The sequence below is a fragment of the Phyllostomus discolor genome, chromosome 3 (assembly GCF_004126475.2).
Source record: "Phyllostomus discolor isolate MPI-MPIP mPhyDis1 chromosome 3, mPhyDis1.pri.v3, whole genome shotgun sequence".
Lineage (NCBI taxonomy): Eukaryota > Metazoa > Chordata > Mammalia > Chiroptera > Phyllostomidae > Phyllostomus > Phyllostomus discolor.
In genome coordinates, this window is record NC_040905.2 from 124,194,489 (window position 1) to 124,217,043 (window position 22,555).

General features: G+C 43.8%; 1 protein-coding gene across 2 annotated transcripts in view; it reads right to left on the reverse strand.

Annotated features, from left to right (window-relative positions):
- The window catches only part of VWA3A (von Willebrand factor A domain containing 3A), a 59,959-nt gene that overhangs the window by 13,599 nt on the left and 23,805 nt on the right, over window positions 1-22,555 (reverse strand). For both annotated transcript variants that reach the window (XM_036021392.1, XM_036021394.1), the window contains exons 7-21: window positions 18,633-18,731; window positions 16,890-16,996; window positions 13,821-13,946; window positions 13,399-13,507; window positions 13,095-13,160; window positions 10,957-11,082; window positions 8,921-9,056; window positions 8,708-8,811; window positions 7,500-7,580; window positions 6,942-7,036; window positions 5,340-5,459; window positions 3,672-3,746; window positions 3,338-3,482; window positions 2,744-2,939; window positions 1,682-1,752 (exon numbers count right to left, since the gene is read on the reverse strand). In XM_036021392.1, the coding sequence (XP_035877285.1) occupies window positions 1,682-1,752; window positions 2,744-2,939; window positions 3,338-3,482; window positions 3,672-3,746; window positions 5,340-5,459; window positions 6,942-7,036; window positions 7,500-7,580; window positions 8,708-8,811; window positions 8,921-9,056; window positions 10,957-11,082; window positions 13,095-13,160; window positions 13,399-13,507; window positions 13,821-13,946; window positions 16,890-16,996; window positions 18,633-18,731 (1,656 nt within the window). The remainder of the gene's footprint in view (window positions 1-1,681; window positions 1,753-2,743; window positions 2,940-3,337; window positions 3,483-3,671; window positions 3,747-5,339; window positions 5,460-6,941; window positions 7,037-7,499; window positions 7,581-8,707; window positions 8,812-8,920; window positions 9,057-10,956; window positions 11,083-13,094; window positions 13,161-13,398; window positions 13,508-13,820; window positions 13,947-16,889; window positions 16,997-18,632; window positions 18,732-22,555) is intronic.

A 22,555-nucleotide genomic window follows, 5' to 3' on the forward strand; every position in this document is an offset into this window, starting at 1 on the left:
GAGCAGATACAATGGACAGGGAGGAAAAGAATGTGAAGAGGTGGCCCTGCCTTTCCAGGAGCTCACAATATGTTGTTCTGCAAATGGCAGTCATTAAAGTGAAAGTCAGGCTGAGTCTCCTCCTCAGGCTCCTCTACCTCCCTACCTTGGCCATGGCCACCAACCTGCTCTCTGTCTACCCCCATGGTTTGAACTGCCCCAGCCCTGGTCTGTTCTCACCTGTCTGAAGGATACCCCCACTTGTTGCCTCGCAAACTCACCTTTGTCCCAGGCCTACCCTCTCAGCATCTATCACAATTCCGTTCTCTCTGTCTTGGTCAATCATGTGCCCCAGTGAGGAACTTGGGAGTTACTCTGGGATTTTTTCCTCTCCTTCACCCTGTACAGTCAGTCAGCCACAAGTTTGGTCAATTTCTCCCTAAATGTTCTCATGTCCATTCCCTTATTTCTATTCTCACTGCTGCTGACAAGATCTGGCCTCTTACTATCTCTCTAATCTTATCTTCAACTGCTCAAAGGGATTCTCTGAAAAAGTTACATTTTGGTAAGTCTTGAATAACAAAGACAAATCCATGGACGATCTGGGAGGGGAATGACAGGCTAAGGACATAGCAGGTGCAAAGATCCTAAGTTTAGGAATGAGCTCAATGTGTTCAAGGAACTCAAAAGAGGTCACAATGTATAACTCACAGACTTAAAACCAATGACTTATAGGAACTCCTTGTTTTATCTGAAGCCTTGAGGGTCAGTGGATCAGGACATGAGGAGGGAAACTGATGTAGGATGAGTCATGTCACCAGAAAGATATGTTCAAGTCTGAACCCCTGGTACCTGTGACTGTGACCTTACTTGGAAATAGGGTCTTTGTAGATGTAAGTAAGATGTTAGTTAATGAGGTTATACTAGTGAAGAGTAGGTCTTTAATATAATGTTACTGGTATTACTACCAGAGGAGAAGGGACACAGACATACAGAGAGGGAGGAGAGCCATGTGAAGACGGAGACAGAGATGGAGTTGTGCTGCCATAAGCTAAGGACACAACCCACCAGTGATGAGGACGCCCCCCTTGACCAAACTTCAGTCAGGCTCCTCTGAGCCCTCTTCTCAGCTAGGCTTCAACTATGGCTGCTAAATCCAGTTTTGGCAAAGAATCTTGCTAAGTCAGTTTAGAGAACCCCCACCCTTGATATTTGATCAAGTTCTTCATCCCCTATACTGGTATCTAAGTCCTTGACCTGCCTTCAGCAAGAATCCTGCTAAGTCCATTTAGCAAGAATCCCCCTATCCTTGAAAGCTAACTAAGTTTCTCTTAATAATTTCCCATCCATGATTTGTCACTCTGCTTATTGGCTATAAATATCCAGCTGTCTTTGCTGTGTTTGGAGTTGAGTCAATCTCTCTTATTGCAGTAATCTTGCATAAAGTCTTCCTTGCCATTTTTTAACAAGCATCTAGTGCAGTATTTTTTCTTTAATATCAGCTGCCATGGAGGGACTGTACCCAGAATTTTCAGAGGGAGCATGGCCCTTCTGACACTGTGATTTCAGACTTTTATCCTCTGAAATTGTGAGAGAACACATGTCTGCTGTTTTAACCCTACTAGTTCAAGGTGCTTTGTATGGCAGTCCCAGAAATAATACAGAAGCCAGCCCAGTCATTTGCCCTGCCCCTAAAGCATACCTTTTGAGAATAGTTGAGGGCTTTTTCCAGCTCAGACATGATGGTGTTGATGTCATCACTTTCGTAAATGCCTGGAAACCAAACACATTGTGAGTGTGGGAAGGGATGTAGATACCGCAAGCGTCTGTATCTGTACACAGAAGGGTTGTGTGGAGGTGACCTGAGTTGGAGAGGCAAGGTGGGATCTTAATGGGCTGAGCTTACCAGCCCCCACCCCAGCACAATCCAGAGGTGGTCACAGTGAGGTTACCAACAGTGAAGCTGGCCTTGGGACACAGCACCCTGGCATCCAGTCAAGAGCTTGCACCCATAGGAACAGCAGGTTGGGAGCAAAGGTTCTGCTATTCCAGTGAACAAAATCACCCACTTTGGGATTATGTAAAGTGGGTAATGTCCATAGTGAATATTGATGACAAGGCCAACAGGAACTAAAGAATAATGACTAAGAAGACAGACTCTGAAGTTGATTTGTCTGGGTTCAACTCCTGGCTCTACCACTTACTACCTGTGTCCTACTTTTAGACCATGTGGAGTGGGGTGGAGAAGAAAGCTCCTTGGCATCTGCTGTCTTTCAAATGTCTTCAGCTCACAATAACTGTTATGCCCAAGTGGCATATTTTGACCCCCTACAACTATCACAAAATTTTTTTGCTCTGTGCTCCATGTACAACTGTGTCACCCACCTGTTATGAACATTCCCCCACTGGGCAACACTAAGCTAAGGAAGCTTTAGGGCCCCTTCCAGCTCTGACATTCTAAAGTATTTTAAAAATAGTTTTCCTTTTCTTTTTTTACTTAAAAATTGTGGTAAAATATGCAGAACATAAAATTTACCATTTTAACCATTTTTTAAGTGCACAGTCAGTGGCATTTTCACATTTTTGTGCAGCCATCACCACCATCCATATGTGAGTGTATACTGACTATGTGAACAGCAGTTTTCCATTTTGAATGTGATTTTCACATGCTGCTTTTCTGGAATACATCTATGGCACAGGGAGTGATGTTGGTAGTGAGATACAGAAAGAAAAGAGGTGGAAGAGCGAGCCAACATTTATACACCTGTGTCTCCAAACCAATGGAAGCGGCCACCAGCAGCCTGGGTGAGCTCTCGGTAGGCAGTGGCTGTGTCGGTGCGGCTGGCATAGCAGGCAGGGGGAGTGGTGTCCATCTGTGGCTCACCCACATAGAAGAGACACACATTCAGCTGGACGTCACAGCCCCCACAGGCCTCGGTCATGTAGGCGCTGAGCATGGGCTGTAGGGGAGAGAGGGCAGAGGGCTCTTGCAGGTGCTGGCTCAGCCTGATTATCTTTCTTGAGGGCTTACTGTGTGCCAGGTCTAGTACTTGGCACCAAGGATAAAAAGACAAGTGAGCTGGGTCATAATTTCTTTATCTTTCTAGGGTAAAGCTAGGAAGCTGGACCAGAGAGCCTAGCAATACCAAGTGTTGCAACCTGGTTACAGCCTGGGAACTTGTTAGAAATGCAGACTCTCAGGCCCTAGGCCAGACCTTTGGAACCAGGATCTGTAATTGAACAACATCCCCACATGATTCTCTTGCACACTAAAGTCAAGGAAACATTTGCTAGGCTTCCACCTAGGAGAGTTGTGGAGTTGTGAAGAATGGGGACACCCAGGACAGGAAGTACCCACCATATCCTGATCCGGAATGCCCCCTGTGAAAAGGTAGATGCCCTGAGATTGCTGTTTGTCTCTGTCCTTGAAATCCACTTCCACAGCCTTCCGCAAGGCGCTGAGGATGTTCCTGCTGCCCTGACACTTCAGGGTCAGGGCCCACCTAGAGGCAGGAAAGGCTGTGCTGAAGGAGGTCAGGGGTGAGACCAGGAGCAGAAGGCAGACATTTTCAGATTCATGCCCATGTCTGTCAGAGGGAAGGTATTCTATTCCCAGTGGAGAGGGGGACAGAAAATAGCACCACCCAGGCTGCCCTCAGACATAGTAGGTGCAGCCTCTGCCCATCACCTACTGCCAAGCGCTTTGTAAATTGTCGTGGCTCATGGAAACCATCTCGGGCCTCCAGCTTTCGATTGAGCTTCCAAACCTTGGGGGAAGGAAAGAAGGCTTGTTCTTAGGGAGAAGACTGCTCCACTGTGTGCCCCAACTCTCTGGGCTCCCCAGGGTCTAAAGAGGTCAAAATCCTAATTATACCCCCCAAACGTTAAGGTGTCACTGGCCTGGGTCAGCCAAGAGATTGCCTTGCTGGTCATGACCTGTTCCAGTACATTCACAGCAAGGCAGAGCTGAGGCTCTCAGTGAAGACACAGAGACAGGACCAGCTCTGGCCATCTGGACAGACTTCCTTCCTGATGTGTTTCGGTAACTCGTGTTGTGTGAATTTCCTCATCCCCTAAGAAGGGAGTCCTTCCTCCCTTTTTAATCTCCCCTAGGACACTGGTTCATGCTTACAACACATTTTCACTCTCTATCTGTACTATAGTTTTTTTTTTTAATTGCATCACTTCATCTTTCCTATGAGACACATTTAAATCCTTGAGAAGAAAATGTATCCCCCATTCATTGAAGAAAAAGCAACTCCTTTCTGGTTCAAGATGGATCCCTCCTCCTGGACTCGACTCATCATGGTCAATCTCTTCAGAGACCTTGCACATGCCTGTCTCAACATGCCTGGCTCCCACTACAAGGCCTTATGTTCTTTGAGGACAAGTTTTGTGTTTTAACTTCCACATGCCTAATGCCCACCACAGTGGCTGGTGCATGGCAGGCTTTCCAGAAAGCTGTTCAACAAATGAATGAATAGATGAATAAATGAATGAAAACACTGTCTAACATGTTTGCACAAGCACTTTTTCTATAGAATTTATTAGGAAAAGATTAGGCCCTGGTGCAGAATAATATACAACATTACCTGCTGACTTAATAGGTTTAGAACACTCCCTATTAAGTGTGAAGTTATATAAAAATGTATAGGTCAAGTGGGTTCCTTTTCTCTTTCTCCCCTAGTGGCATGCAAGTAAAAATATGTATAAAATGATGTATATATTGAAATGATATATAATGGTAGATATTTAAACTATATGTAAATTATATAATTTTAATGCTGATATATGATAGTTACATGTAATTTAAATATATAGTTATATATAATTAAAAGTTAAATATGTATAAAATATTTAAAATTTAATTTATATTTTAAATTCAGATATAAAATCATTATGTATAAAATATATAATTTACACATTTATATAATTTGTATAATTTAATTATATAGAGCTACATATAAAATTAAAATTTAGAATTGAAACTCTAAATGAAATATTTATTGTACCTTATTAGATCCACACTGGGAACTAAGACGGGAATATGCCTGGGGGCCCTTCTTTTTCTTTCTTGTGTTTATCAGCTTGGAGGCCAAATGGGGCAATGGGCGGAGTTACTTTATCCTTGTTGATCAAGCAGTGTGTTTTGGGGCTGCTTTTTACCTTCACCCTAGTGAGACTGTTCTGCAACCATTTAATTATTCAATGCCCCAATCAAGATCACTTGAATCAGATAAACTGATGGCTGTCCCAGGAGGGTGGGTGCTCAGAACCTGTCGTCCACTCCCTTTCAGAAGCCTCAGCCCAGTGGTGAAAACATGCACACCAACCTCCCCCACCAGGAACTGGGAGCTTACGCAATGACATTGAAAGCGTCCTTGTTGGACAGTTGCTCCTCTAGCAGAAGTCGCAGGGAATGCTGGATATGAATAATGTACATGGAATTGGTCGCAGAGATATCGAGCAGTATAACCACCCTAAACAGAAACACAAGCTTTAAGAGGAGAATCGAATCTCTCAGATAGTGTTCATTTTGTTCCATTTTACTATTTAAAGTGTTTTCCAGGGGCACTTTAAGTGCCAGATTCACAGCTGGCCAAAATCTTCTTTGAGGTCAACAGATGTGGGTTTACAACAGTAAACTTCAGGGGTCACAGAAACTTCTCTCTCTGGAGGTCCTATCACGGAATCAAGTCTCACAGTAGAGAAGGTTTAAGGGGCAGAGGCTGCATATAAAGATTTGTATACATTTCCTTGTTTAAAGTGCGAGGATTCAATATTATGATAAGTTGGGGTCTTTGAAGGAAAAACAGAAACAAGGTAAACAAGTTAGATGTAGAACTGTGTGTATCTGACCCTCTGGGGAAATGTTTGTATTTCTTGTTTCCTTTTTCTGCTTTAAGATCCCCAGCCCCATTCAGCCTTCTCCTTTTATTATTTCAAATCTTATAGTCTCATCTCTTCCCTCTGTTCTCATTTTGAGACTCCTATGGATAGCAAAAGAAAATCCACTGGATTTAGAATCAGAAGACCTTGGTTTGAGTCCTACTTGCTGTGTGGCCTTAGGCAAGTCACAAAACCTCTCTGATCCTTGGTATATTTACCATAAAGTACTTATAATACGACTCCTCATAGGGTTGTGTTAAGAATCAAAGGATATAATAGATGTATAGCATTATAAAGGATACTATTTTGTAAGAGTAACACATCAAAAAAGGTATGGAATGATAATAAAGGTCCTAATGGACACCCATTGTTTCTTCCTACTCAGTGTCCATTACCTCTTCTGACAATAGCTTCCTGATTTTCATTTGGAAAACACCTCTGCCTCTGTCAGTCCATTTGTTGTGGGTAGAGCTGACCCTAGCCTAAACTCTGAGAGTGGGCATTTGACCCTCAGCAATGTTCCATCATGCTACCCTAGCCAGGATGAAGAGCTCATGGATGGGCCCATGCCCCAAGCTCCAGAAGTGCTAAAATTGGTAGAAAGTAAGTTGGGATGGCTGTCCCAGGAGGACACCCTGGCTACCTTGCCACCTGGAGGGGAAGTCTGCCAGAAAACAAAGCGATAAGAGAAGAAAACAGAGCTGAGAAATGGAGATAGATTCCTGACATGTATGAACCTCTGGATCAAGCCATGCCTGAAGACAGCTATCAAATCTATTATGGAATTTTCAGTTACCTTAACCAGACTTCACTGTTTTGTTTCAGCCAATTTTCACTTAGTTTCTGTTGCTTCTTAACTAAAAGAATCCTGAATAACACAATGAATGATGTTATTGATGTTGATGATGATGGTGGTGACTTTTCCCCCAGGAGTTCTGTTGAGTGATTTGCTGACTCTTAGTGTAAGTAAGCAATGGCTTTTGGTGTTACTAATAGGGAATCCATGAGTTGGATAAGTGCTATGTTACACACAATATCCATGAAGGACAAGAATACTACTTAGGGGAAGGTACCTTTTTTCACAGACGGTGCCCCAGATTCTTCTGCTGGCCAATGAGAGCCATTCAATACGCCTCTTGTACATCCGCATAACTCTGCTGAGCTGTTTCTGTAAACCCATGGGCCAGAGTGAGCAATTGCACAAAGGGTGGCTGATTAAAGGGTCTGTGAGGACAGGGGTATATATCCCAGTTAGCTTTTGGGAATAGTGTGTCAAGGCCATGGGTATCCAGGGAGTATGAACATTCCACTAAATCATGGACAAGTCTGCTGCAAGACCATGAAGAGAAGAGTCAAAGTATTTTATTACTCCTTATGGGGAGGAGGTAGATCTTGTCCCAAAGGATTAGAGCCTTTTTTTTTTTTTTTTTTTTTTTTGGCTTTTGTTAGATGCATCCAGATCTCTGCCTGGGGATGGAGTGGAGAAAGCTCCAGAGGTGCCTGTTGGGGAGCACAGTCTCTGTTTACAAGAGAATTCAGTCAATGGCTTGGTGTCTCCATGTTACTTGGCACCTTCCTCCCATTCCCCTTTCTCACACCCCATATGCTGACTGATTGGACCCATCACTGACCTGGTACTCATAGAGGAAGGGCAGGTCCACATGAACATTCTTCACTGTCCCATCATGCCATTGAAATTGTACCATTGCCTTCTGCACTCAGGTGTGGCCAGGAGGTGGTGCACACAGTGAGGAAGAATTTTAAGTTTAATTTGGGTACTGGGACTCTGACCGCATGTGGGGTCAGATTATGCTCCCCACCCCCACCCCACAGGTCACTACTGCCTTGTCTGGAGCTGGAAAAGAGAACCATCAGGACAGTGGCCCTTGAATGAACATGCTGACAGTAGGCAGACTGCCATCTCGGGAGGCTCCTCTGAACACTGGAGTCTTGATTACAGGATATGGCTGGAAGTTTAGGTAATAACAGTGAGACACCTTTAAAACACACTGGCCATGGGTTCTTAGGTTTGGGAACTCAGGCCTTTATGAACACTATGAAAATCAAGTTTGTTCATCTTATTCTTTCATCCTCCACCAAGTTGTCATATACATATCTTGAAGTATCACTCCATCCACCTAGTCATTCATCCATCCCCTGCTTGAATTGTCCATCACTCTTCCCTTCCATTCTTCCATCTTTATATTTGCCTTTCCACTCATCTTTCCATTCATTATTCCTTCCATTTCTCCACTTTTCGATCCTTAAATTTTTACTTTCATTCTTTTATCTTTTTTATTCTATCTTGTCACTCATCCTTTCATTTTTCCCCTCCATCTGATCACATTTACATACATACATACATACATCTGCCTATGTTTGCATGTATTCACCAACATTTTCATCCATCTAACCATTCATCCTTTGTTTTCTTCTTTCCAACCACTCAGTCATCCAGTAAACATTCATTGACTGCCTTACTTGTACTACATATTGGGGATAGACAGTTTTTTCTTTTAAAGAGCTCACACTCTGGTAAGATTTAAATATGTAACAAATACACATATTAACACAGTGTAGGAGCTAAAGTAGAAGTCTGTACAAGGTAGAGTGAGATGTTCTGAGTGGGAGAGAGGAAAATCTTTGTACTGGAGGTTAATTGTGGTACCCAATTTACTCCCTCTGGCCCATCTCCCAAGTTTTATTTTCAGATGGGTGGAAAGCCTGCCTATGATCCTCAGGCTCTGCCTTATGACTCTATTTTCTAAACTCTCAAGAAGGGAAATGTCACAAAGGAGCTCCCCTGCAGAGGATGGAGAGAACTCTGGATCTGAGTCACCTCATGGACAGTTGATGATACCATTTTCTGGAGAACAGGCACAAATTCCTCAATGGGAGAGAATGCGTTGGGTGCCAGAACCTGATAAAGGCTTAGCTTCTTCGCTGTAAAAATAAATGGTAGAGTTTAAGGTACGACTCATGAAGACCCAGAGAGTTAATGGCTTTTAGTCAGTGACCTGAGTTCTGGGTTCCGTCGTTTTTGAGGACTTACCTTTTAGGCCATTGTCCTTTAGCCATTCTGCAGAAGTCTTGTCCAAGTTTGGGAACTCAATTGTGAGGGGGGCTTCATGCTTTGGGGGTTTAGGCAAGAGACTTCTGAGGGGTCCTTGTGCAATTTCTGTAGAAATCTAAATTAAAATAAAAAATCCTCATTACACAATCATAATTTAGAGTTGCAAAGTCCTCAGTCTCCCCCACCAACCCAGTTCACCCAAGGGGAGAATCTTAAAACATTACCTGGTAAATTAAAGGCAGTGTTGCCTCCTTGTCTCACCAACCCCATCCCCTTTTCTGGAATTTCCAGGGAAAGAGGGAGATGTTTCCAGAAACTTTCTTTATTTACTCATCCTCCTGGCCCCCTCCCCACCCTTAGTGTTAATATCAGCACCTTGGCCTCCTGATGACAGGTGGCCCCTCAGTGGACTCAAAACACAAGGCTTCAGGGAACTGAAAAGTAACTCTACACTAAAATCATGTAGGGAGCTCTCATCTAGCCCAGCCTCCCTTGTCCACATTTATAAACTGAAAACCTGAGGGTCTGAGAGGTTAAATCACACATAACCCATGTAGAAGTAAAATACAGAACAGCCATTCCCAAACTTTGAACACCATTTTCATAAATTTTGCTATATCTGAATACCATTGTACTGTTATGTACTCAGTTTATTTTTAAATCAATTATATGACATTAAAGATTTTTAATATTTAATTTGATTTACTTTAAAAAATAGACTTTTTTATTTTTTTAATTTTATTTTAATTATTGTTCAAGTACAATTTTCTATGTTTTACTCCTATCCCAGCCCACCCACCCAGCCCTCCCCACCTCCCTCCCATTTCCACCCACCCAAATAGACTCCTTTTTTGTATTAAATAATTTTAGAAAGATCTATTACTATCATAATGAGCTAGTTTTAAATATATAACATTAAAAATATTAATCTATTCTGGCTGGTGTGGATCAGTGGATTGAGTGCTGGCCTGCAAGCCAGAAAGTCGCTGGTATGATTCCCAGTTAGGACACACATCTGGGTCGTGGCCCAGGTCCTCAGTTGGGAGCATGCAAGATGCAACTGGTTGATGTATCTCCTGCACATCAACATTATTCTCCCTCTCTTTCCCATCTTTCTAAAAATAAATAAATAAAATCTTTAAAAAATACTAATCCATACAACCTTACAATCTTGCAAACCACATGTAGCACATGCATTTCATTTTGGGAAACTCCTAACAATGATTTGGCCATCTGACAGACCTGGATTCAATTACACTGAATTGCTTTCTATCTCAGTGATCCCAAGCACATTATTTAACCTGTTAACTTTGGTTTGCTAATCTGTAAACTGGGGGTAATAATCTACTTGCAGCAGACTGCTGTTGCAAAGATAAAATAAGGCATTTAGAGAATTAAGCACTGTGCCTGTTTTATGGGTGCTGTGCTCAGCAAATGAGAACTTTTATAATTATAATACTAACATCATCGTGATTGTGTGTAATTGGTAGAAGAGCTGGAGCTAAAGTTCAAGACCCCAGTGTAGGTGCTATGTTTCTCTCACTCTGTCCAGCCAGTATAAATACACCTCAGTGCTCTTCTGTCCACAGCTAAGTTTGCCGCGCCCTTCTAAATGTATAGCTTTTATGGAGCTTGTGCTGTTGTGCCCATGTTAAATCTGTCCCAGAGCAGAGACTGCCCCTGAATGAAGGTCTGGGGTAAAAGCCAACTTCTAGACAGCCTACACTGTGTGGTTGAAGTTTTCATTATTCTCCAAAGTGGAAGAAGGGGAAGGTGGAAGGGGTGGCAGGAGCCTGGTTACCTTTCCCTGAGATACAGTTTTTAATTAGAAGATCCACCAGGACCTTTTCTGACATAGTGGAAGACTCACCTGACCCATCTGCTCAGAGCTCCAAGGCTCTGCCTTGTTTCATTTTTAGGAGATGGTGGGGCAACAGACACGTGAAGGAAGAAAATGAAGTGAGATCTGCTGAGTGCCTCAGGGAGAAGGTCCTGGAATCTTCACTGATACTTACCTCCTTCATGATGCCTGTCAGCTCCTCACTGGGGGCACCGTAGCACAGAGCTTGGATGTGGCCCAGGAGGTTCTGGGCCTTCTGGATTTCCACCAGTAGCTGGTCAATGTCTGGGCTGGTGCAGATCTAGGGATGGTAGGAGCAAGAGGCCATCCAGAAGTCATTTAGCTACCAGTAGTAGCCAAGGTGAGAGGGCAAGGAGGGATGTCAGTTCCTAGAGCTGAGTGGCAGACTGTTTAAATCTGACATTATAAACTGGGGTCCGTGTATATGGGACAGAACTTGCAAACACACTGTGTTCCACTTGTGCAGCCCTGGCCTGCAGTGTTAACCAACTGAAGGGTTATTTAACCTTAAAAGTGTGAAGAAATACTTTATACCCTTTAGTAGGCTGTGATAATAATAATTTTACAAGGACTATGACACTGCTGGTGGGAATGTAAAAGGGTATAGCTTTTATAGAAAACAGTTAAGTGGCTCCCTAAAAACTTAAACAGAATGACTCTATAACCAAGCATTGAGACTCCTAGGTATGTACCCCAAAACTTGAAAGCAGGGACTCAGACCAATAGTCACAGCAGTTCCCAATCACCAAAAGGTGGAAATAACCCAAATGTCCAGAGACTAATGAATGGATAAACCAAATGTTAGAATATCCAGAAAATGGAATGCTATCACCATAAAACAGAATGAACTACTAATACCTGCTACAATATAGATGAACCTTGAAAACATTATGCTAACTGAAAGAAGCCAGACACAAAAGGTGTATGATTCCATTTAAATGAAATATCCAAACTAAGTAAATCCATAGAGACAGAAAGCAGATTAGTGGATGCCAGGAGCTACGAGTAGGGGCAGTGGGTTGTGATGCTTAATGATATGGGATTTCCTTTTGGAGAGATGAAAATGTTTTGAAAGTAGATAGAGGTTGTGGTTGCATGACATTGTGATAGTATAAATACCACTAATTATACACTTTAGAATAGTTAACTTCATGTTAGATGAATTTCACCTCATTTTAAAAAACAAATGTAAATAAATCACACACTTAAATTAATCCATATTTCTGGTTCTTCTTGAAAATTTGAGAATCTGGCAACACTGGGGTCATGTTGCTACAGAGGTGACTGGCAGGGGCTGAGCAGGGGCACCTCTTCAGGTGGGGCAGGTGCTATCTAATTCACCACAGTCCTCACCGCCCTCTGTTGCCTCCCAGCAGAGACAGTTGTCACCCCTGCACTGTTGTTTTGCTCATATTAAAGAAGACAATAAAATTTGTTGTACCCATATTTCCATCTATATTGGAAAAACAACAGATAAGATGGTCACAGATTTTAAGATAAAATGTTTCTTAAAACAGCCAGTTTTATTTATTTACTGGACCTTTCTAGCCCCTGTGGTCTGTGACCCCTACAAACAGAATCTGGGCAGTGAGGTAACAAGAGGGGGTGCTGCTGAGAAAGGCAAGTCCTAACTCAGGCTCCTGTGAAATGCTACACTTTGTAACACCTGAACATACTTGTGAGATGCAGCTATTCATTTACTTATGGCTATTAACAGTCAGCAGGCAAGACACAACCTGTTAGCTGAAAGGATAGTTGGATTCTCAATCTGCCAAATGGATTTACACACACATTTGCTAACTGTTCCCTCCATGGTGGACACATGGTATGTGATGTCATTATTAACTGGGACAAGGACACTAATGGATGGATTTGTGTAGAATCTATTGCACATTCAGAATTGACTACTGTGGGTCCCCTGCAAGAGCAGAGGTCTACCTAGGAGGAAGAACTGAGGCAGCCAATTCAGACTCAGAGCTTTGATGGGAGCAGAGGTGGGGTGGAGCCCATGTTGATGGCAACTGGATAGATTCAGGATTCTACCCACCAGGCTTTAAAAAGCCTCTAGCCTCACAGGTGTGTAATTAGCTCATCATACATATTGACCAAAGGATCTCTTGTGACTTCATGTCCCAGTTCTTCCCACATATTGACTTTAACCTGATTATACCTTTGTAAGCCCATTGAGCTTGGGGGAGGGAGGGGAAGCAAGCATACAGCATGGTCTGTCCTGGCCCAGATCCCTAGACACAGTGGGACAGGCAGGAAGGAGAGCAGGGGCAGCGAGCGTACCTCCGTCCCTAGGGTGTAGCAGTGATAGTGGCCCCCAACAGCTTCCGCAAAGTTCTTCAGGACAGCCTGTGGGATGGCAGCAGGGTCAGCTCTCACTAGGGTGATGCCAGTGCTGCAAAACACTTTCTCCTTGACCAAACCTCCCAACTCTCCAGACTTCCCATCTTACCAAATGGAGAACTGGGTACAAGAGAGTTGTTCTCTGGTCCACAGCTTGGGGCCTGTCCACATACAGAGCCTCACAGGCTGGCACTGCTCACTATGACCAATCCAAGAGAACACTTGGGAAGTCTCAGGTACTTACAAGGGGCACCTGATCATCGCATTTGTAGGTGATGATGTGGGTGTGGAGGTCCCTTCCCATGGTGGACTGTTGGATATAGTCAGACAGGATTTCAGCAGGCTGATCTGGGCTGAGGAAAAGACAGAACAAGAGAAGGGAGCACCCCAGCATGAGGTCATACCAGAGCAAAATGATAATTTCTAGGGAACATCTACAGAGTCGAATCTACCACTTGTATGCCAGGTAACTTGTATAAGACGCAGGGCAGAGTAAAAGCACAGGCCTGGCCTGCTCTGGTGGCCCTGTGCACAGATGACCCATGAACACAATCCTTCCATCAAGCATGTGTCAGGAGTCATGCTTGTTGATCTTTCTTCGAACACTGGTTTGGTTCTCTGGCCCCCTTCATGTACTCTGTTGTCTGCTTAGGAAAGGAGACCTACCAGCTTCCTAATATGGTCACTAGGGAATCCAGCCCCTTTAGAGCAAAGGTTTTCTTCAGGGCTTGCAGCAGATTGCTGCCTCCATCAGGCTGCAGGTGCTTTACCCAGAGCTTGAATTCCTGTAGGCTGAGGAGACAAGAATGGAGACAAAAGCAGCCTAATCACAGCATTCTTCAGGGCTCCAGGTCTAGGACAAATTGAACTCATTTCAGCCTAATGATACCTCTTTGAGGTGGACATGTTTATTCCCATTTTATAGATGAGAAGAATGAGGTTCAGATTTAGGAATTGCCAAAATTATACTGTTAGCAACTGGCAACGCTGAGGATTCAAATGAGGTCTGACTCTAGGACCAGAGCTTTGTAGAGGATGGGTTTGATTTGGTCTGGCAAATGTGATTCAGCTCTGTATGGAAAACCTACAGGAGCAATGCAGTGGGCAGAAGCCAGACCTTCAAACGGGTTTTCCCGTGGGAATCAGGCCTAGAAAATGCACACAGACTGTTATGGCTTGCTCTTGCTAAAACTCCTTCACTGGTCTAAAAGAGTGGATGTTTATTGCCTATCTTCAATGTAATTTCCAAAGCCTGTGTAAATTTTCCCAAGGATGGAGCTAATCAGCTCGCCACCTTCCCCTTCTGCATTTGTTATTTTCAGTTCCTCAATTGTACCTAAAATGTGGACAACAATATTCTATGTAATAGATAAATCCTTCTTTGATGTAAGACTGGAGAAAAAAAATAAAAGCCTGTCTAGGCAAGGGTTGGGGTGCTCTCCCCTTGAGAGAGTGGCCGTGCTGTCCCCCTTTTCTCCACAGGATTGCTGTAGCCTGTGCATTTGTCCTAGCCTTCAGTCACAATAAGTAGACTCTGATGACCAGAGTGTGCCACAGAGCTTCTAGTGACTGCTGTCAGTTGGTCCAGGGATAAGACCCTTCTTCCACCCACCCTGACTCTGCTGGGAGGCAGACTTCAGCCTGAAGCATGGAGTCAATGCTCTAACACTCAGAAGGGACTAAGAGAAAACTGTGGCTGTGTGGCCATATCTCATGTGGATTGGGGTACACACTTCTGGTAACAGGGAAAATGACTTAACACAGTACTGTCTTGGTTAAATATTGAATACCTCACATGGTACTAGTGAGAGAGTTCTGCTCTTTCCATTTCTTTTTCAGTCTGACCAACACCCCCAGCCCCCAAATCTCAGCCTGTTGCTAGAAGTCTGTCTCTCATTATTACAACTATTGAGTCTCCCTTTTAAACAGAGAAAGAAAAAATTCAGGCCTAGAGTCTTCTCAAGCCAATAGGTTTCAAGCTGGAATTTAATATCATCAGTTTGTTTGCTATCCTTGTATTTATTTTTTGACTACTTTCTAATTATGGCAAGGATTCTGGGCTTCTCAATTATGGTACTGAGAGAGAGTTTCCTTCAACAATAAACAGAGTTGGTCTAAAAAAATCAATAACAGTGCAAGTGGTACAGAGTAAATAATAGTTCACAAGACAGAGATATGCTGAAATCATTTAAGTCCAGGAATGACTGGAGTTGAGAAACTCCTGGCTAGATGATCTCAAGGTCATTCCAGGTTGGACAATGGAGATCAGGGGTCTAACAAAGGTGGAAATCAAAGTAAAAAAAAATGCTCTCATTCTCTGACTATCTGCCACATGCCAGTTACTTATTTTTAATTTCATCCTCACAACAGCTCAGTGAGGAGCAAGTATCCTCAGCCTCATTCTGCTCATGAGAGAGGTGAAGGACTGGTCAGCATTACCCAGTAACTGCTAGAGCTGGGATTCAAAGCCAGCACTGCTGGAATTGAGTACTTCTCTACCTGGACAGGTTCTTCTTTATAGCCAGTGCTTGGCAAGGGGACCTCCATCCCAGAAATCTAAGCTTGTGGATTTTCCAGGACTCTGCTCTGGAATCTAATCCCGGCTCTGCCACTTTGGGCATGTTTCCTAACCTGAGACCAGTTTCTTCATCTACAAAATGGGGATAATAATCCTATTCAATGTGCTAGATACAAATATTAAATAAGATAGTACATGCTAAGTGGCTACTGTGGTACTTAACACATGGTGGGTGATCAAAGATGCTCCCTTCATGGTATAAGTGGAAACTCTTACATACCTTCCCTCTCTCTGCTCCCCTAGACCAGAAGCTCTCAAATAAAGGACTAGCTAAATTGTAGTATATAGTGGAATACTATACAGCCATTAAAAAGAAGGAGTTCCTGTATGCCCAGAGAGTAATGTCCAAGGTTAGGTGCAAAGCCAGTTACAGGCCAGTATGACATGCTTCTGCTTGTGTTTATTTTTAAAAAATTTTTTAAAGGTTTTATTTTATTCATTTTAGAGAGACTGGGAGGGAGAGAGAAAGAGAAGTGTTTATGTGCAAGAGATGCATGGAATGGTTGCCACTCACATGCCCCCAACTGTGGGCCTGGCCTACAACCCAGGCATGTGCCCCAACCAGGAATCAAACTGGCAAATTTTTGGTTCGCAGGCCATCACTCAATCCACTGAGACTCACCAGCCAGGGCTTCTGTTTGTGTTTAAATAAAAGAGGATGGCCCTGGCTGGTGTGGCTCAGTGGACTCAGTGCTGGCCTATGAACCAAAGAGTCACCTTAAAAAAAAGAGGATGAACACACAGGTGCATGTGTGGCAGACTGTCCATAGAAGTAAACAGAAGAAACTGTTACTGGGAGAAGAGAGGAGGACTTGGGTGAGGGAGACTCATTTGCTATTATTTACCCTCTCATACTGTTTGAGTTTTTGAACATGAACATGTATTATTTTCACAATAATAAAACTACCTGCTACTTTGCCGGATAAAATGGTATCTTGTGGTTGTCTTGTCTTTTCATTTGATGAATTACTTGTGAGGGTAACTCTTTTTCCAGAAGTTACTGGCTCCTGGTGTTTCTACTTTTGTGAATTGTCCCTTTGCATTTACTTATCCAATGGGGTCTTGGGTTTGTACTTCAATCACACAATGAAGACAGTAACACTTGGGGAGGAAAATGACCACATAAACATCCTGGGCAGGGCTGGATGGCTACTCACATGGAGGTGCTGACGTCCATGGGGTCTGGCCAGAGGGCTCTGGTGGTGATGCCAAAGGACAGGACGTACAGCTTCTCCTTGCGACTCAGCTGCTCATCAATGAGGCTCTGGTGGACAGAAGTGTCAGGTAGGGAGTTAGTTATTAGCAAAAGAGAAGGGGGCCAGACATCTGGTTTGACCTGATTAAGTCAGGAAATAGCAGTTTCGCAGTCACACCAGGGAGTAATGGCATCATTTGGACAACACCCGCCTAATCAACGAGGCAGGAAAGACAGCCTTACAGCCTCCCCAGGGTTAACAGGCATCATTCTTCTGGACTAACAGAGAAGGAAGAAAATGGTGAGGAGGATTCCTTTTACTGAGGCTGCGCAGTAGAAGCCAGATGAGAAAGCAGAACTTTGAGGCTTGTGCAGTAGGAGCCAACATGGCCACCATAAAGGGGCGGAGTCTAGGTGGAAAAGGATCAGATTGGAGGAGGGCACATGAAAATGATTGAATAGCGTGAGGCACCAGCACAGGCCAAAAAATCCAGGAGAGACCGGGTAGTTTGAAATAAAGGCTGCTCTCAAGCCCAAGAAAATACAGGGAAGACAAAGAACCCAGCCTGTGCCCTCCTTGGAGCATGTCCACTCCAGTATCCTTTTTGAGAATACTTTTGCCTTTTTTCCTAAACTCTAAGGGTCCACAGGAGACTTACAAATAGGGGAGCAGCAAGTGACAGCAGAGGGCTCTCCTTTTGACTCTCACTTATTTTCATGAGTCTACACAGCTGCTACTATAGCCTGCTTGCTCCATAGGTCTCCGAGAATATACTTGTCAACTTTTTGCTTTAATGAATCTTGCCTTTCACACACCTCCTCCTAAGCGAGTGTCCCCAAATTTCTTTCCCCTGTGACACTGTACAAGAGCCCATTACCAGACTGTGCAGGGCCTATCTGCCTAGACCCTGGTGTTTCCAGTAATAGGTCACCACTGGCTCTCAAAGCAACCGGCCATGTGCCTGGCTTTACCTCTCATGCTGCGGGTGGTCACCGGGGCTAGGGTATGAGCAGTGTTAAAGAAGGGTCACTTGAGGTTCAGCTTAGTGGACTCACACTGACCTTTGCTTCCCACCCACTGGGGATGTGGGATAAGAGCTATAGCTGCCTAACCCATACTGTCCCATGGTCCTCTGTGGTGGAGGTAGAACATGGGCCTTCAGCTTGTGGATTGTGTGCCCCCCTCCCCAACCCACAATGGCAGACTGCTGTTCTCTTTCAGAGCAGCTCCTTAGGGTTGCTGTACACCAGGGTCAGAAATGTGGGTGGGATGTGTGTCTTGGCTTCCCATCTCAAATGTGTGCTATGGTTGGTTGAACTCTTAACTGTGGCACCCAGGAGGGAGAACAGAGGAAGGGGGCAGTAGTTTCTCTCCAAGGCATGTGAGTTGGAGATGGAGCAATGAGCACAACACCAGCCTGTTTGACTGATGTTTTTAAGCTGTAGTGGGTGAATATACAACAGTCTTGAGACATAGTCAAGTTACTAGGGACTGCTGTGAAGAGAATACTAGAAGCTCACACTCCAAGGGAAAATGACTCTGAGGTTTGGGTTCTTTAACTGAAGATGCTAATTAACTGTGAGCTGCTCTTTGTAAAATACATCATTTTGCATTTGCTGTAAACAAAGACAGCTAGGCAGGCACAAATGGGAGGGAGGGGTGGTGGAAGTGGTTCCAGGTCCTTCTCTGTGCCCCAAGACTTACCATGAGGTCATTTTGAAATTCTTCATTCCTAGGGCTACTGCTGATGGCTGACACATCAATGAGAACGCCGACTCTGGCCCCCTTGATGAGGCCAAATGCCTAAAACCAAAAAGGGCACCCAGAAATAACCAGCACAACTGTGTTGCTCTGAAGACTTTCATGGAGCAGCTCCGCAATGGGAACTTCTAACCCTCCCAGACCTCAACAAAGAGCAGCCAAGGAAGGCCCATTTTACAGAGGAAGAAGCAAAACCTAGGTCTAGGCTGCTGCTCCTGTTTTGTGGCAACCTATTCTTTAAGTTGTTGTCATTAATATTTACCGTCTACTCTTATGAAGTAATACATGCTTACTGTAGAAAATTTGGAGCCTGTAGAAAAACATCTTTTTTAAGAGATAAAATTTGATACTTCACTACTATGGATGAAAATATGGCCACATGCTAAATCTAACAAGCTCAGGGGAGGCCTGCATGGTGGGACTTACAAACTCAGACCAAAGTAACCACATGGGATGGACTGAAATTAAAACATTCTAGCTAAAGGCAGTTAATGGCTGGTAATCTTGTCCTAGTCTAATGGGGTGCAAAGTGAGGGGTGCCAAAAAATAGGAGAAAAAAACCCACAGATCTTGACTGGGGGATGGGGGAAGTGGATGATATGGCTTAAGATAATTGCATAGCAAAAAGGCAAGCTAATAGTTGTGCTACTGCCCAGGGTGAAAGGTGTCTAGTGACCCTGAGAGCATTCAGGAACTCGTGACAAGCCAGGGGAGGTGAATGCCCTCCCCGGAAGCCCCTGTGTCACGGGAATTCTTGACCTAACTAAAGATGGCAGCTGAGAGAATGTAAATATGGGGAGACTGGCAAATGTAGCACATTGTGGGAGGAGCTGGATAGGATGTCATGTAGGAAGCTCTGGGTCAGGATTTAAACTAAGGACAAGCAGAGAGAGGGAGGTTGGTTGGCTATGAGGGCTGAGAGAGTAGGTAGCAGTGGTGCCAGTCTGTAGTGAAGAGGGCAGCTATGTGCAAGAGGTTCAGCCATGGTGCTTATAGTGAGGGAGGAACTATGTCTGTTCCTCTGAGGATTCGGCCATGCAGCCTAGGCTAGTAAGAAAGGGGAGTAGTTATGAAGAAGGAGCCATAAGCCAGAAGGGATTTGGCAGCAGCAGCAAAGAGAGAGAGAATGGCAGGCTGCTGCTCTGATTGTGCCCACTCTAGCTGACTCCAAAGCCACTCAGGACTCTGCCTTGCAAGATGCTGACCTGCTGCCTCAGGCCTGTACTATGTCTGTACTCTTGGGACTCTAGATGTACAGAGAAGTCACTTTCTTGGGACTTGTACCTGTCCTGGACTTCACCATGATCCAGTGCAACATGGCACATTTTCCTGGACTATTACATGGAGGCTGAGGACAACATATCCCAGATCCTGAAGGAGAGAGCTGCTGTGAGAGGATGGCAACTCTGAAACCCATGGGTGTACCTTCCAGAGGGGATGGAGACCTGTTTGTGCAGCTGGCTTAAGAACAGATAAGAATATGGGGAACTATTGGGCTTGGTTTTGGCTTATACCCTGGTGGGGAGCAAGGAAAGTGCTGGGTCTCGTGGGAGAACAGAGCTCTGAGCAGAAGTGCTCTCAGCCCCACTGAGGTTCTACCCTTGTAAATAAAAAGCTGTTTCCTCCAACACTAATTGTCGGGTCATGCATCAAGGCACCACAAGCGCAAGCCCCACTTTGCTCAGTTACACTAGGGCAGTATTTTTCTCTAACAAAGGTCGGTCTTCACGTTAAGTGAGCCTGTCCTCTTTTCTTTCTTTTGGCATCTATGATAACATACCTGATAATATACCTTTGGAATATCAGAGTAATTTCCTTTTGTCCAGGCCCCTCAAAGCACAACCACCAAACCAGAGCACAGACCACACATCCTCTCACTGTTACTATTATCATGCTAATTGTTGACTGTTACCTATCCTATACCCACCAATGTAAAAGAAATACAAGGGGGGACTCCCAAAAACCCCAGAATTATCTTCTAGAGGTGGGCCCCCTTGTAGTACAGGCTTCCCCTGCTACGTGAGTGTTCTATGAACCCATCTGTATCATTGTATCAGCTGGCACTGTTGTGAGAGGTGTGCTTAGCTTCAGTGAATTTTTTTTTTTGAAGATTCTTTCAGTGTGTTTGACCATTTCATGATGGGTGATTTAAGAGCACACCTGCCCACACTGCACTGAGTGCTCAGCAGTTTTGAACGCAGAAACGGCACGGCCCTGTGCCCCATACTCCCTATTCACCTGATCTCAACCCAGTGACTTTCTTTTGTTTCCCCAGATGAAATAAAGTCCTCAAAGGGAAACATTTTGCCAATGTGAAAGAGGTGAAACAAACAAACAAAAAAGCAGTTGCACTAGAAGGCATCAAAATTGATGAGTTCAAAAACTGTTTTGAGCAGTGGAAAAAAATGCCTTGATAGCTGTATTACATCAAATGGAGAGTACTTTGAAGGTGGCTGAAGTTTACACATGTATGAATACACACTTTTTTTACAAATAAATTCCAGGGTTTTTTGGGGGGACCTCCTTTGTATGTGTCTATTCCTTTTACTTTTTATTTAACCCCAGAGATTTGCCTGCTTTGCTCTCTTCCATCTCCCCAATTTACCACCAGTGAATTTTATGTAACCCCCTTATGCCTCCTCCTTTGATTGTAATGTATAAAATAAGGTGCAAAACTGCCATTCTCTGGAGCATTTTCTCAATCCATTGAGATTTTGCTTCCCAGCAGTTGCCATCAGTTTGGCTCAAAGAAACTCATAAATATTCTTACAGGCTTGGAGGTTTCTTACATTAACATTTACTTGGAATAGTGTGGCAGGATTCCAAAGAAGCCCACCCAGGACCACCTTATAGACCCTGACCTGTGCTTGGTACCAGAAGGGGCCCACTGTGCCTCACCAGCTCTTTGTTTTACATTGGGTGAACTTGGGATTCTGGATCTCACTGTTTTGAGGTAAGAGGCTCTGATTTTATTTGAGCCAATTTTTAAAATCCTCAAGGTTAAGGGTTGAGAGAACCCAGGCTAAGGTGGGACAGTAAGAAAAGTGGGTGGCTGGGTTTTAGCTTTGACTTTTCAATTGAAATTGTTTTCTGAGAGTCTGAACAAAAAAACCCTTTGCTGGATAAATGGGAGCCTGAACTCATTGGGCTCCAAAGATAAGGTGCACACCCTTCAGCCTGAATCTTGGGGTATTCTTAGGAGATGAATCTTTGTGGAGGTGTCAAAAGCCATCCTTTATGATATACAGGAAGGAGCCCCTTAGAGAGTTCCAATTCTACTGTAATTAAACAACTGACTCATCTGGAGACACACACCTAAAGGTTGGGTACTTAGTGCTCCAAGTCCACACAGTTGTATTAGGCAGGCAGCCAGGGAGAGAAACCAAGACACATAAGGGTTGACTATAACCCAGGAAGGAGATGACAGTCTCTTGGAATTCAGTCCATACACAGCATATTTCAACTCACCACACAATATCCCTAGAAATTTGTTCAGACTCTGAAGATAATTTAAAGAAAACTAAAATTAACATGGGAAATTGTGCCTCCAGGGCTAGAAACTCCCAGCTCCCAACCCCCATTAATATTCACGGAGATACACAATAAATAGGAAGCTTGTTCTTGCATGTACTTTACAGAAATGGGAAGACTTAACTGGAAATGATACCAACTTAAGATGGCCAAAATTCAGATTTCTTTGGGTGCCTAAATTATTTTTTGCATGCAAACTTAGAAAAATGCTGGCTCTAAAATTAAACTGAATGAATGGGAAGCATATCTTGATTGGAAATTAGAAACTTCTAAGAAGGGCACAGGTAAATTTTTTTTACATATTAATAAGAAATTTTACAAACTTTCTTTGAACT